Source organism: Bos indicus x Bos taurus, chromosome 29 (assembly GCF_003369695.1).
Source record: "Bos indicus x Bos taurus breed Angus x Brahman F1 hybrid chromosome 29, Bos_hybrid_MaternalHap_v2.0, whole genome shotgun sequence".
Lineage (NCBI taxonomy): Eukaryota > Metazoa > Chordata > Mammalia > Artiodactyla > Bovidae > Bos > Bos indicus x Bos taurus.
The window spans coordinates 14,132,452-14,146,925 of NC_040104.1; the positions used below are offsets into that span (position 1 = coordinate 14,132,452).

Consider the following 14,474-nt stretch of genomic DNA (forward strand, 5'->3'; position numbering starts at 1 on the left):
TGGTGAGTTCTGAGTTCTAGCACAGCTGACTTATTACCCAGTATTCTTCATTTAATATCCACCCTACAGCTGCTGTATTGGCACACAGCTTAATTTTAATATTAGCCTGAATAGAAAGTTCTTAGGAAGATAAATCTGCCAAACATTTATGTAGATGCATATAAAATGCCAAATACAAAGGATTTCTAAATTGTCTACCTTTATTATTTTCCTCCATCAGCACAAATAACTAAGAGCTCCATATGGTTTTGCTGCTTTGAGTACTGGGACGTTTGCCTTCTGCACAGCTTAGTGTGAGCTGTGTGCCTTGCATTAAGGCCAGTGTTTGTCCCACTTACAGCAGTGATTCACTTAGTAACTAATACTTATTGATCACCTACTATGTGCCAGACGCTGAGTTAAATGATCAAAATTTAAAAGACCCCTGGTTCCTACCCTAAGAAGTTTAATATCCAGTCAGAGATGCACTCTTATAAATAAGGAATTACAGTTTAAAGTTATGACTTTAAAAACAGCTCTTCATGATTAAGAGAAGGGACTAAGTAAATTATGAGAAATCCAGGGAGGGTTTATAGAGGAGATGACCTCTGAGATAGGGTTTAAAGGATGAAGGGAAAGTGAGAGCTGGCGTTGGAGAACAGAGAGTTGAAGGCAGAGCAGTGAAGCAAGACAGCGCATGTGTGGAACTCAGAGAAGTCTGCGGCGGTTGGGATGTACGATGTGTAGCCACATAGCCAGAGATTCCACTGCAGAGCTCAGTAGGCACTGACCCATACAGAGCCCTGTTGCTATTCAGAGAGCATAGGATTCACCTTTATTCATTAGCAAAACATGTACAGAATTAAACACAAGATGACATGATCAACTTAGTAACTTAGAAAAATCATTTACATAGTGCTGTCAAGGATTAATTGAAGAAAGCAATGTTCAAACCGGGGAGACAAATTGGGAAAGGGGTGATGAGGACCTAAGCAAAGATCGGTGCTGCAGAGATCATAAGGGGTGATGAATTCATGGGGTCCTGAGTACTGAGGAGGTCGGCTGGACCGGTTTTAGTAACTGTTTCAGTAATTAGGTGATGTTGCAGGGGGCAAGTGGGCTAGGGTTGGAGAAGAGGCAAAATCAAGAATGACTCTGGTTCTCCCTTGTGGATTGAGAAGCAATGCTAGCAGATGGCATAGTAGCCTTCCAAATAATGTATCTGACTTGTGATTCTGAAAGTTCCTTGTTGCTTATTAAGTCAGTGGATTATTACCTACTTTTGTGTGGTGCTAGATGATGACACATGAGGAAGCATGGACTGTATCTCTAATAAGTTTCAGATTTCGAATAGAAAACTTAAGGACCTCAAGGCCTAGATTTCTATCCTTTCTTCTACCTGTAAGCTGTGTCTTTGGAAGAAAGAGGAAGGTATGGATTGAACAGTTAACTGTGTAGCTGGAACAGAGGGAAGGTTTGTAAACTTCCTTACTCTGGCACATGATGCCCACGTGGTAGACTCCTAACTGCAACTGCAGTGAGAACATAACTCGAGGACAACAGGAAGGGCTTACTTGGCAGGACATCCATCGACTCAGTGAAGAAGAAAAAGCTGCAAAGAAAACTGAGGTAAAACTAAAACTGAATAGAATGGGAAATAGCTCACAGAAAGGAAAGTAGACGGAAGTGAACTAGAATTCACAGAAGAACATAACAGAGAATCCGTCTTATATACCACAGTAACAAAGGGACTTAAAGTTTATCATGGAGCATTTTGGAATAAGGTTGATTCATTCAGTATATGTTTGATTATGTGAACTGTCCTAGTCCAGTAAATGCTGAGGAAGACATCAAAATGAACTGAGATCCCTGCCATCAAAACTTCAAATCTTGTTCTTTTAAAACTTTTAAGAAGCTCAACCGATATGTATTGAGTAAATGGAATAAACAGATTAAACACAGGACTCCAACAAGGAAGGAGAAGAATCAGCATCAGATGAAATCAGAGTCGTTAACTGGGATCAGATTATAGATGAAAAAACAGAGAAAAGGGACACGCAGTGAGAAATGCAAACAGTAGAAATTAGAACTGGTGAGAACGGTGTCCACTAAACTTGAACTCAGAAGGAGCTGACGTTGTGGATAAACGTTAGGGGGAAAGCTTTTTTTAAAAAAAAGTTTAAAACAGGAACAACTAAGATAAATTGTTTGGAATAGATCTTGTACTATTAACTGGCTACCTTGAGAAATTATTTATTCATTTATTCAGCAGCAAATTGATGTACTCTTTGCCTGGGGTATTTCTGTTTTTGTTTTGTTATGTTTTTTTACGTAAAGGAAAGGGTCTAGTAAAAAGAAGTGAGCAAGCATGATTAAACTAGAATTGAAGACCAAAATAGGAATGGAAATAACAAGAGAGCATTCATCTGCTTTAAAATTCAGGTACCTGACCAGGTGAATTCTGTTCCATGGAACTGAAAGAATTTGCATTTATCATTGAAGATCTAAGATCATGAAGAAAATTTCTATATAGGGATGTGTTGCTCGGAGATGGACAAGTGACTAGCCTTTTAAAAAATGGATACAGGCTTCTGACCCTGACTTTTACCTCTGGAAACTTCTTAAGTGGATTCTTAAATAGATGTCTTGTGAACTCTCAGGAAGAGAAACATGGGCCCCAGAACCCAGTGTGCATTCAGTGGGAATGCTAACCTTGTTAGCAAGGTTTTTTTTTCTGTCTTAGCAGGATTGGTTGGAGAAGGCAATGGCACCCCACTCCAGTACTCCTGCCTGGAAAATCCCATGGACGGAGGAGCCTGGAAGTCTGCAGTCCATGGGGTCGCTGAGGGTCGGACACGACTGAGCGACTTCACTTTCACTTTTCACTTTCATGCATTGGAGAAGGAAATGGCAACCCACTCCAGTGTTCTTGCCTGGAGAATCCCAGGGACGGGGGAGCCACTCGTGGGCTTCTGTCTATGGGGTCACACAGAGTCGGACACGACTGAAATGACTTAGCAGCAGCAGCAGCAGCAGGATTGGTAGGCCATTAAATGATAGGAATGCATAGGTTGTTGTATTGTCTGTGGATTTCAACAGGATTGTGCCATATTTCCCTAATATCCATATGGACATACATGGTCTGGACTGCAGGACTTTTAAGTGGTCCATGGCTATCTGAGGATCTTTAGCCCAGGTAGCTAATAACTTGATAGCCTAGAGGGCACTTTCTAGTGAAAGCATAGAACTTATCCTTTTTGTCAGTGAATTTGCAAGTAACTCTGATCTTAGAGATATAATTAATACTCTGGGTGACAGAAGTCAAGATTCAGAAGACTTTAGAAGAGTTAGTTCAGTTCAGTCACTCAGTCGTGTCCAACTCTTTGCAACCCCGTGGAGTACAGCACGCCAGACTTCCCTGTCCATCACCAACTCCCAGAGCTTGCTCAAACTCATGTCCATCAAGTCACTGATGCCATCCAACCATCTCATCCTCTGTCATCACCTTCTCCTCTTGCCTTCAGTCTTAACCAGCATCAGGGTCTTTTCCAATGAGTCAGTTCTCCGCATCAGATGGCCAAAGTGTTGGAGTTTCAGCTTCACCGTCAGTCCTTCCAATGAGTATTCAGGACTGATTTCCTGAATTGACTGGTTTGATCTTGCAGAAGAGTTAGAATGGTCGTCTAAAGCAAACAAGATGGGATTTAACAAATAAATATTATAAAGCAGAATTTAGATTCTTCTTTTTTTTTTTAATTACACAAGTATAGTACAAAAGGACAAGCCTAGACTTAACAGGAGTCTGTGATTTCTGGTTAAAGCACATATGTGGACTCAGGGTTCTAGTTGGCTGCATACCCAGTGATGAGTCAGTGCTTTAGTGCGTGTGCCCCAAAAACCAGTACAGTCTTTGACTGTATTAATACAAGTATGGTATCTGGCTTGAGGAAGGCACCGTTCTCTGCCTTCTTTGCCGGTCAGGGCACATTGTGAGGTTGTGTCTGGTTCTGGGCACTGTCCGTTGTAAGAGAGGACAGCAGTGAAAACCCTAACCCTACCCGCCCTTCTCCCACCACCATCAGCACTGCTCAGTCGTGTCTGACTCTTTGCAGCTCCATAGACTGTAGCCCACCAGGCTCCTCTCTCCATGGAATTTTCCAGGCGAGGATACTGGAGTGGGTTGCCATGCCCTTCTCCAGGGGATCTTCGTGACCCAGTGAACAAACCTGCATCTCTTGTGTCTCCTGCATTGGCAGGTGGATTCTTCACCACTGCGCCACCTGGGAAGCCGTGCCCAACCCCCCACCCCTCCCACCCTCCGCCCCATGAAGCCATACTTATCCAGGGCCTTCCTCTCTGAGCCATGGAGGCAGTCTTAGAAAAGACATGAGGGGAATTTGGTTAATTGGCTTAGATGTGGTCCCTTAAAGCTTTCTCCCCTTATTCTTGAGATTTGATTCTGCTCTTTTGATGGAAAATGACCTTCTGCTAACCTTGAAGTGCCATCTTAAGCCCTAGTATTAAACTGTCTCATTTTTAGCCACCACTTCATTTCTCGGTGTGTAGCTATTTCAGACCAGGTTCCTTTGAACGTGGACTGGACCCCGACTCCCAGTGTAGTGGGTGCCCTGGTCTCTGCATCCTCTGTCCTTCCATGTCTGGGACTGGAGGCTCTTCATGTCTCAGTGTCCATCTGCTGCTGTTTTTTTCTCCTTTTATTGCCTGTTCTGGGCCCCCTAGAACATCTTCTCTGTGCTCTGAGTCCTTCAGAGATGGCCTGACAGAACAGTTGTGGTCTGGCTTTTTTTCTTCTTTGGGGAGAAGCTAGAAGATAGAAGAAGATATCTAAATCAAATATCAGAACTGGAATAGTAGTAGAAAATAAAACCAGTGCTATTTGAGGCTCTTCTCCATATTTATTTTAGCGTATTTACCTCATGCATCTTGTGTTACATCAACAATAACATTTGTATTTAGTAAATGATTTCTTATAAATAATTTGTAAATAGTAAATAGTCCAAGGGATGTGTGTGTGTATCTCCACCTTGAAACTGGAGCTCTTAGCTTAACAGTGGTAGCAGCAGATTCCAGAACCTGATGCTGGAGGAGCTATTATGGCACACTGGACTGCAGACACAGAACACAGATTCCATTCCTTGTGCTTCAAGACACAGATTTCTCTTTGACGTCCCCACCCCTGGGTTAAGAACGGAAGGATGACATGTGGAATGGAGAAATGCAGGGAGCTAACAAGGCTTTCCAGGTGGCTCAGTAAGGAATCCACCTGCCAGCGTAGGAGACGTGGGTTCGATCCCTGGGTCGGGAAGATCCGCTGGAGAAGGAATGGCAACCCACTTCAGTATTCTTTCCTGGAGGATTCCATGGACAAAGGAACCTGGCAGGCTATACAGTCCATGGGGTTGCAAAGAGCTGAACACGACTTAGAGACTAAACAGCAACAACAAGGGAGCTAAGGGTGGGAGTCAGGGTGTCGGTCGCTTAACATTCGCCCCAGAGCCTCATCTGCTGGCTTCCTGTGCCTCAGCCCAGCCTCAGGACTGAGGGAGTTCACAGTGTTAGATAAAGAAGGGTGGTGCGCATGGAGCCTCACTCTGGAATAGGAAGGGGAAATGGGTTGAAGGAGGGGAGCAGTGGTTGGATGAAGAAATCCCTGTGCTCTTCCTTGTTTATCAAATACTGTTTCTGTGCAGCGTGTTGGGCAGACTATACAGATCCCTGGAGGGGCATCGTGTGTGGCAATAAAGCATGCTTTTGAGAGGGGTCTCTGGCGCACAGGTGGTTTGTACTGTCTGCGGGTGGGGCAGCAGCGGTGCTGGTGATTATCTGGATTTGGACTTGATCGCTTTCCCCTCCAGACAGGGATGCTCGTCACTTGTGTCGAGAGGCCAAATCTCCCACGTTCCGTGAACAAAAGGTTGCCGCCTGCGTCTTCTCCACAGGTTGCCTTCTCCCCCGGCTAGGAAACGAAAGCAGGCTCATCCCAGTGCCCGGGAGGCAGCCTCTTGTTTCCTTCGAGAGGAAGAGGAGGAACAGTGTTGGGAAGAGGACCCTGAAAAGGGAGGGAAGCGTCTGTGTGGTGGGCGCGGCTTGTCTGCTGCCCGTGGGCATGAGGCGGAGCAGGAGCACTGAACCTCTCAGCACCCCACTTCTGCAGTGGACCCCTCTCTTTAGACACGAAGTTGGTTTCATTTCAGCTGGTTTACACAAGTCCTGCCTCTCCCATTCCCAGGACTGACTCTTCTAGGCCCTTCTGTTTATTAGTCCTGTGCCTCAGGGCTTAGGGCACTTACCGGTGCCTTTGTTTTGTTCAGCAGCTAATGTTCTGCTTGGTGACCTCAAACGTCTTTGTCAATTAGTTCTGCTAAGCTCTGACAATTTTATTATACTCACTGACTCATCCTCCTCATGAGGGGCTTATTCTTGCTTTTTTATACTGTGATTCTTCTTCCCAGCATCCGCATTGAGAGTTTGATGGGTTATAGACCAGTAGGTTTGTATAATTTGTCTCTTGCCACATGTTAACGTTTGTTCTGCATCCAGCATGTGTTGATGAGATGCTTGGTCACCACGGGAGGGAGCAAAGGGGACCTCCTTGTCCAAATCCAGTTCGAGGTCCTGTTCCCATTGAGTGAATGACCATTAAAGTAAAGCAGGCCCACGAGGGGGCCGGGCACCCAGGGCTGCTGTTGTCATGCTCAGTCAAGGAAGGGTTGAGTGGATGCTGAGGTTTCTCCAAAGAGTCGCAGGTGCTACTGGCTCCAGAGGACAAACTGAAGGTCAAACGGAAGGGCAAGCCAGCCTATTGTTTGCATCTGTGAACGGGAGGCTGAGCTGGAGCTAATGCTGGCTGAAAGGGAAAGTGTTAGTCGCTCAGTCGTGTCCAACTCTTTGTGACCCAATGGACTGTAGCCTGCCAGGCTCCTCTGTCCATGGGATTCTCCAGGCAAGAGTACTGGAGTGGGTGGCCATTCCCTTCTCCAGGGGCTCTTCCTGACCCAGTGATTGAACCCTGTGTTTCCTGCACTGGCAGACAGATTCTTTACCACTAAACCACCTGGGAAGCCCAAATGGTGATGGCTATTTCAGGCAAGCTTTGTGCCGCTCTTGATCTCCATCGATGTCTGCCGTTGTTGCCCTGCCGTTACCTTTCAGACTTCCTATTCTTAGAATCATCTGTGAGCCCTGGGCCTGGGGGAGTGCAGCCCCCAAAGCTGGAATGCCTAGCGTGAGCGGAATGCAGACTGTCTGGCAGAGTGGAGGTTAAATAAAGTTTGCCTTGGCAGCCCCCTCCACTCTTGGATGGACGACAGGCAGCTCAGGTCTGGAGTGATGGCATGGGCTGTGTGGTGCAGCACCAAATAAAGTCTTCTTTGCATGAGTGACGTTGCCAGCAGTCCATTCATCCCCGTCACGGCCATGCCATTCTCAGCACGGGCCCCATGAAGCAGGCTTCTGCAGTGTCGAACCTCAGCAAGTGACCACACCGCTCTGGAGACCTGCAGAGACAGGGAAAGCGCTTTGGTGGAAATGCCTCACAGGCCCTGCAGATTGCGGTACCTGCCCTCTCAGTCACTGACTCATTTGTGGAAGCAAGACAGAGGGGTACATTTTCACTGTAATAAGAGCAGTTGCCAGTCAGTCATTTCACTGACATTTCCCAGACATTTCACTGTGGGAAGATGTTGTGGTGGGGACCTCTTGCAGTGCTTATAATGTAGTTGGGAAAGGCAAGCTGTAAATATATGAGGCAGTAAGTAATATTCCAAACTGGAATACCAGTGCTTAGTCTGTGTTGTAGAAGGAGCACCACAGGAGGCCTAAGGAGCGAGCATTTCTGGGTGGAATGCTCAGGGAGGAATTTGTAGAGGATGTGGGGTTTGAACAGGTTTTGCTAGAAGGACAGATTTCTGCTGCTGGCCAGGAGAAGGCCTGGTCTCTCGGGAGCAATAGGTGATGTCAGGAGTCCTCAAGACAGGTTGTGGGGGCGTGGATGGTTGGCCACGGAGCGGGGTTTGTATAAAGTTCCCAGACCGTGCACTGTGTACACGGCACTGAGAAGTCCCAGTGCTTCTCACTGGAGGACGGTTGGAAACGTGCAACCTCCGCAGAGCCAGCAGCCCTCACATGCTCTGTTCTCAGCCCCTGACACATGGGTGCTCACACTCAGTGAATGGCTGTAATCCTGTCGTCACTCATCTTCAAGTTCTGGGAGCCCGCGCTGTCGACTGGCTTGGTCTCACCTGTGGGAGCTGACGCTGCCTTGGCGTTGTTCTGCCCTCATTGCCTGGAGGACTTGCCCTGGCTCTGGGTCCTCCACGTTGCCCTGACCCTTCTCTCTTCCCCTGCAGGTGGCTGGAGGTGCAGGTGGCTCATCTGACGTGTCCACAGCGCTGGGTGCAGTACCTCCGGCTCCTCCAGGAGTCCATCTGGCCGGGCGGGGCTTTGCCCAAGTGTCCTCGGCCTGTGAGGACCCCGGAGCAGAAGGCAGCAGCTGAGAAACAGGCTCTGCAGAGCCTGATGGGTGTCCTGCCAGGTGACTGCAGAGAGACTGATGGTGCCGTAGCCTTCCTCCCCACGCCGCTTTCCTGCCATTACCCCACGCCCTTCCCCTGTTTTCAAAGGGCCTTATCTGCAGCAGGACTCAGCAAATGTGTTGACCTGCTATTTCTGAGGCCAACAGGAAAGTGATTGGGACTTCTGGGGAGGCTGAGGGAACAGGAAATGTCTTCGGGGCAGGTGATGACTTCCAGCCCTGTGGATCGGGGAGGAGCACGACATGCTTGCAGAAGCCCAGCTTGGGGACCAGCGGCCAACGAGTAAAGTGCACGGTCCTCAGCTACATAGACACAAACTCCGAAGAGGGCTTTTCCCTCCCTTTATATGGTTTTTCGGAGGACGGGGAAGGCAGTTTGCTGCCTGTGGTTGTGCTGGGGGAGGAGGGTACAGTGGTGGACGCTTGCCCCAGACTGTGCTGTTTACTCTTGTTAACCTCTGTTCTCCAGCCTACACCATTGTATCAGAAGCAGCGGCAGGTTACAGAATTGTCTCCTGGGGCCCATCTTATTTAGATATCTAACTTAAGAACCATTTTTGTTGGCTTTTCCTGTCTCCTGAGGATATAGTTTGTGTGGTTCAGAGATGTGCCAGAAGTACCCAGTGTGAATAAAGACAGCAGACATCCTGAGGAGACAGTCCTTGCAGAGGCTAAGGCTTCGTGGTGAACTAAAACCATGTCCACCTTTCCTCTTCAGATGTCATCGTAGAAATCCTTGGGGAGAACAAATGCCGGCTGAGCTGGAGTCTGGTCTTGGAGTCGCTGCAGCAGCCCCTGATCAACAGGTGGGCACGGCGGAAGCCGTCTCTGGTCTCAGAGGGTCCCGGGCTTCTGGTTAAACGGCTGCGCTGAGAAGACTAGAACCGCAGTGTCTCCCTGCCCTGGGCCCCGGCTGCAGGTGCAACGACCGTTTCCCTGGCTTCCGAGCAGGGGTCAGTTGGTCAGGAGCTGGTGGGACCAGCCACTGTTTGCATTGGGAAGAACTCTATGCAGGCCCCTGTGGGAGCTCCTGAGAAGGCCCTGGCAGTCCTCAGCACAGAGAGGTCATGATCCCCTGGCCGGTGCCGGGGGATGGAGAATCCCGCTGGTGTTGAGAGCATGCTCCCTCCCCTCAGCCCTGCCCTGAGCACGTTGTGTCCGTGAACTCTCACTCCTCAAGTCCTGTCTGCCTCATCACAGGTGACCTGAAGGTTCCTAGTAAGTCGTTACTACAGGGATTCCCCTCGCTCAGAGCTCTTCAGAGCAGTGCCAACGTGCTAGATGTAAAGAAATAGGGGATTTCCTTAAATCCAGTCTCAAGTACCATTTCCACCTTTGTTGCAATCCTAGCCTTCTTTAGTTCAGCAGACTTTTATTTTACAGCCGAGACATTGCAGTCCACTGAGGATATCAGTAGCGGGCAATGGGGAGGTGAGATAAATGTCATCAACAGGATCTGGTGTCCTGAGACCTAGCCAGACCTTCCCCCAAGTTGTTCTTTTTGTTTGTTTCAGGCATTTGATTTACTGCCTCTGGGACATCATCCTGGAATTGTTAGAGCTCAGTGCCTCTGCCGAGGAGTCTGCCGTAACCAGCTCCACCGCAGACACCCCAGGAAGACGGGCATCTCCCCTTAGCCAGAGGCCATTGTCCCGTTTCTTCGAGGGTTAGGAAGAGCGGATCACTCTGCCACCCAGAGACCAAGCAGAAGACCATACCCTCTGGAACAGGGCCATACTCAGAAGGCCTAGGGTCTCAGCAGCAACGTCCCCCCTCCCTCCTGCCACACACACACACACACACTTGGTCTGTAGCAGGCAATGGGCGTATATGCACCATTGCACACACATCCATTTCCATGCCTCCTTGTGTGTGGACTATTGCTGGTGGGTGGATCCTAGTTCCTCTGGAAAAGGGAGCCATGGGGGAGAGGAATGAGCCACCCCCGCCCCCTTGCCCTCCTTCCTGACACTATTTGCCGGTAGCCTGGCCTGTGCACACGTGCACCTGACCCCCCATACCCCCCACCCCCATGCAGGCTCCAGGGAGACTGGGAAAAGCACCACAGCTGGGTTTTCTTGAAGGAGAAGACAGTCTTCTGAGTTCTCTCTTCCCACCAGGAAACACAATCCATCCAGGAGTACTCTTGAAAGCCAAAGCACTGGTCTCTCAAGCGTCCCCACAGCCCACAGAGGGAGCCGCTTCTCAAGGCTCTCCACGCTCACCGGTGTTGCCCAGCACCTCGGCCTGCAGAGGACGTGACTTCGGCTGCTGCCCTAGGAAGCTGCGTCCCTGAAGGGCAGACTGCCGAAGCTCCGGGGGGCCACCCCACCCCTCCACCCTTTCCTGAGAGAGGGCTGCACTACAGACTGTACCAGCCCCTCCCCAAGAGCAAGTGCATGCTGGCCTCTGTGGCCTTCCCTGTCTGCCTTCACCCACCCAGCACAGCAGGTCACTCCGCTGTGACGAGTGAAGAACAAGACAGTCAGCACTAGCCTGGAACATTCCTGCTTCTCCTGTCACCCTCCCGCCTCTGACCGTTCATTCCCAGCTTCCACTCTCCTTTGCTTATGGCGCCCGACAGCAGATGTTAGGTCCTGGGCAGAGTAAAATCGTGTGTCAACGTGGTCTCTGGCTCTATGGGTTAGGATGCTTTAGGCTGAAATTACTAAGAACGTTTGTTTTTTTCCATCAAACCAGTCCCTGAGTAGGTGAGGCCCCGGGTTGGCGGATGCAGCATCTCGGACCTCATCGAGGGCCCAGATTCTTCCCATCTTTTTGTTTTGCCTTGTAAACACATTAGCTCATCTTCAGGCCACCAGCCTTCACAGTTGCTGCAGTTCAGGGCATCACATCCACGTATGACAATATCCTTGAAAGAATGGGGGCGTCTCCCCCAGGTTTTCTTTTAAAAAATGAGGAAACAGTTTTCCAGAAGCCCTTCAAGAGTCCTCAGGACTCATTGCCAAAACCACCCGCCCTGAGCCAATCCATGACGTTGAGGATGCTTGAACACGATTGGCTCCTAGTAGTGTTTCCTCCTGGGGAGGTCACTCGCCAGGAAGGTTAGATACCTGAGAAAATAGATGTTAGCAAGGAAGAAGCAGAGGTCGGGTGTTGTTGAAGAGTCTCCCTTGCAGGGCTCATTCTGCAAACACCACCAAAGCCCCCCTGTGCTTAACTTAAGAGTGAGGTTTGCCAAACATGCCACCTGAAGCTCTTCACATGCTTCACCTTCCCTCACCCACACGTCAGCCCCAGGAGGTGGTTCTGCTCTGTTCCCACTTCACGGGCACATGAGGCATAGAGGTGGGGACCGGTCACAGGTGCTTGAGGAAATGGCAGAGCCCACACGCAGAACCACTGTTCCAGTCTACCAGAGGGCGGGTTCTCACCTGTGAGGAGCCTGTGGTCTGGCAGACTCCTTGGTCAGGGCCATGTGGCCACGCGGTGGTCTCTGCTGCAGCCATTCAGCTCTCCCATGGGGGCCTGGGCAGCCACAGCATGTGCTCCTGTGATGGGCCCGGAGCTCCGAGTACCCTGAAGCTCTGTTCACACGCCACGGCAGCTGCTGGGTTTAGTCTGGAAGTAGGCCACAGACCTCATCCTAGTGAGTTAGCAGTGCTTGCTGAAGTCAAGTATGCGTGAGAATTACCTAGAGCCAGGGTAGAGGCCTGGGGAGCTGCGTGTTAAGCTCCCAGGGGTAGCCAGCAAGAATGTAGGCCTTTAGCCACACCTGGAGTGTCGAGGGGTTAGAACCCAGACAGCTCCACTTGGGTGCTGTTAATGCACCACTGAATATTAAAGTCACTTAATTGAGGTTGTAATTCTATCTGAACTGACTCTTAAAGGATTAATAAGAGTTAGCCTGTGAAAGCATGGGGAGTTCAGATGAAACAGTGAACCATGGGTGAAGACATGGAGAGTAGCCCCCCCCGAAAGACACCTCCTGTGTGACCCACTTCTCTGAGGTGCCTGGAGTGGTCGGGCTTACAGGACAGAAGGCGGTCATGGGGCAGAGGGGCGGGGGTGCAGTGGGGACAGAGTTTCAGCTGCTCGGGAGGAAGAGCTCTGGGGATCTGTTTTCACGTATATGTAGTATGTGTAGCACTGCTGAACTGTACACTGAACAATGGTTACAATGCTGGACTTTATGTGTATTTTACTGCAGTTTAGAAATTTTAAAAATAAGCAGTATGGCACCAGGCAAGCCCAGCGTGTGGGGAGGGTGAGGCTGGAGCCTCCTGGGCTGGGAGAGGGCGCGGTGTGCCTGGAACCTGGGGTCCATTCCAGCCGCGTGGTGGGGGTCATGAAAGAATCTGGGGAGCATTCATCAGCAGTCCTGGGCCTTGATCACGCACACAATCAGCCCTGCTTGGTCCTGCCCCTGGAGACTTGACTCCTGCCTGCGTCATTCTGACCCCTTGAGTGCTCCCAGCCCATCCCCACTGCTGACATATACAGTGGCTTCAGGCTCTGTGGAGTGTAGTGAACTTCAGGTGGTAAAACCCCAATCGGAATCCTCGCTCTGCCTCTTGGCAGAGGATGAAGATACGTTGGGAAGCTCACCTTCACGGAGACTGATTTCTTAGAAAAGGGGACAGAAAGGTTACCGCCCTTTTGAGCACAGAAAGAGCTCAGGTGTAACAGCTGGCCCTGCTGTGCCATGTCGGTGGCATGGCTTCCCTGCTCCCTTGTGTCGGGGGAGCAGCGGAGATGCCAGTCTTGGGGAGCCTCCTTGGAACCTGCTGCTTCTCGTCTTCCTGTGCTCCGGAGCAGGAGGGTGTGTTTCCTTAGGATGAGGGAGGAAGGTGAGCCAGCCCTGCTAGATACAGATGACAATGGGAACCTGGGAGGAAGGGAAAGTACGATGCTGTGGGCGTGGGAGCCCAGCTGGGCAGGCTCTGCCATAACTTAGCAGCTCTGTTTCCGCCGGGAGAGCCAAAAATCACAGGGCAGTGCCCGCTGACACTGCCTTTGTGGACAGAGAACGAAACCACTGCAGGGTGAATTCCAGACAGCAAACCTGCCTCACTGTGGTGTAAAGGGTGAGGGTGTGCTTCACACAAAACAGTGTCTCTCAGGAGACAGCCAGTGAGGGGAGGCACCCCAAACATGTCTAGACCCTCAGACTTGCCTGATACTTAGCAAAGGTGGCAGGGTCTGGTTTAAAGGTGGTGGCAGAAAAACAAACCCAGAAGAATATCCAGTCAGAAGCAAATGTGGATCGTCACACCTTTTTCCTGCTGTGACCAGCAACAGGGTTGGAGGCAGGGCAAGCTCAATGCAGTGGAGGAGGTGTGGGCACCGACAGTCACCTGGACAGACGCCCTGCACTTGTCTCAGTCTCGCTGAGCCCTCCTGCCACGTCCCTCTCGCTTCTCACCTGTCTCTGGTCTGAAAGTACTTTTGAACTCGGCTTTTTTGGAAACGAAAACAAATGTGACAGGATACAGAAAACTACTAGCTCTGATGTCTTCACCAACACGACAAAATCTAATTTCTCCGCACATCTTGATCCTTCAAACCTTACCTACAAGCGCTTCTGTATGAGTCACTAGCATACCATTTCTAGGATGTAGAGGGTTGGGAGGGGGAAAATGAAAGAAAATAATAGAATCAAACTTAGAAAACCATAAGTGACCTTGTCTACTTATTCTAATCCCAAATAGGGCTCTCTGTCACTGGTCAGTGTTTAGGAGATGCAGACTAATTTTAACACTGAAGTGTTATAAGGATTAAGAAGGTAAATCTGCAGCTTTTACGTAAGCAGTCCACACTTTGACATTTTTTAAATTGAAGTATAGCTGGTTAACAATATTACTACTTTCAGCTGTACAGCAGAATGATCTGGTTATATGAATACATCCATTTTTAAGGTTTTGATTCTTTTCATTATAGTTTATTACAAGATAATACAGTTCCCTGTGCTATACAGTAA

The 14,474-nt window shown here is 49.5% G+C and overlaps 1 protein-coding gene across 1 annotated transcript in view; it reads left to right on the plus strand.

Annotated features, from left to right (window-relative positions):
* The window catches only part of SNX19 (sorting nexin 19), a 32,759-nt gene extending 21,598 nt beyond the window's left edge, over nt 1–11,161 (plus strand). Inside the window, exons 9-11 of the mRNA XM_027531215.1 lie at nt 8,349–8,533; nt 9,252–9,339; nt 10,048–11,161. Coding sequence (XP_027387016.1) covers nt 8,349–8,533; nt 9,252–9,339; nt 10,048–10,204 — 430 coding nt within the window. The 3' untranslated portion in view covers nt 10,205–11,161. The remainder of the gene's footprint in view (nt 1–8,348; nt 8,534–9,251; nt 9,340–10,047) is intronic.
* Nucleotides 11,162–14,474: the final 3,313 nt, after the last annotated feature.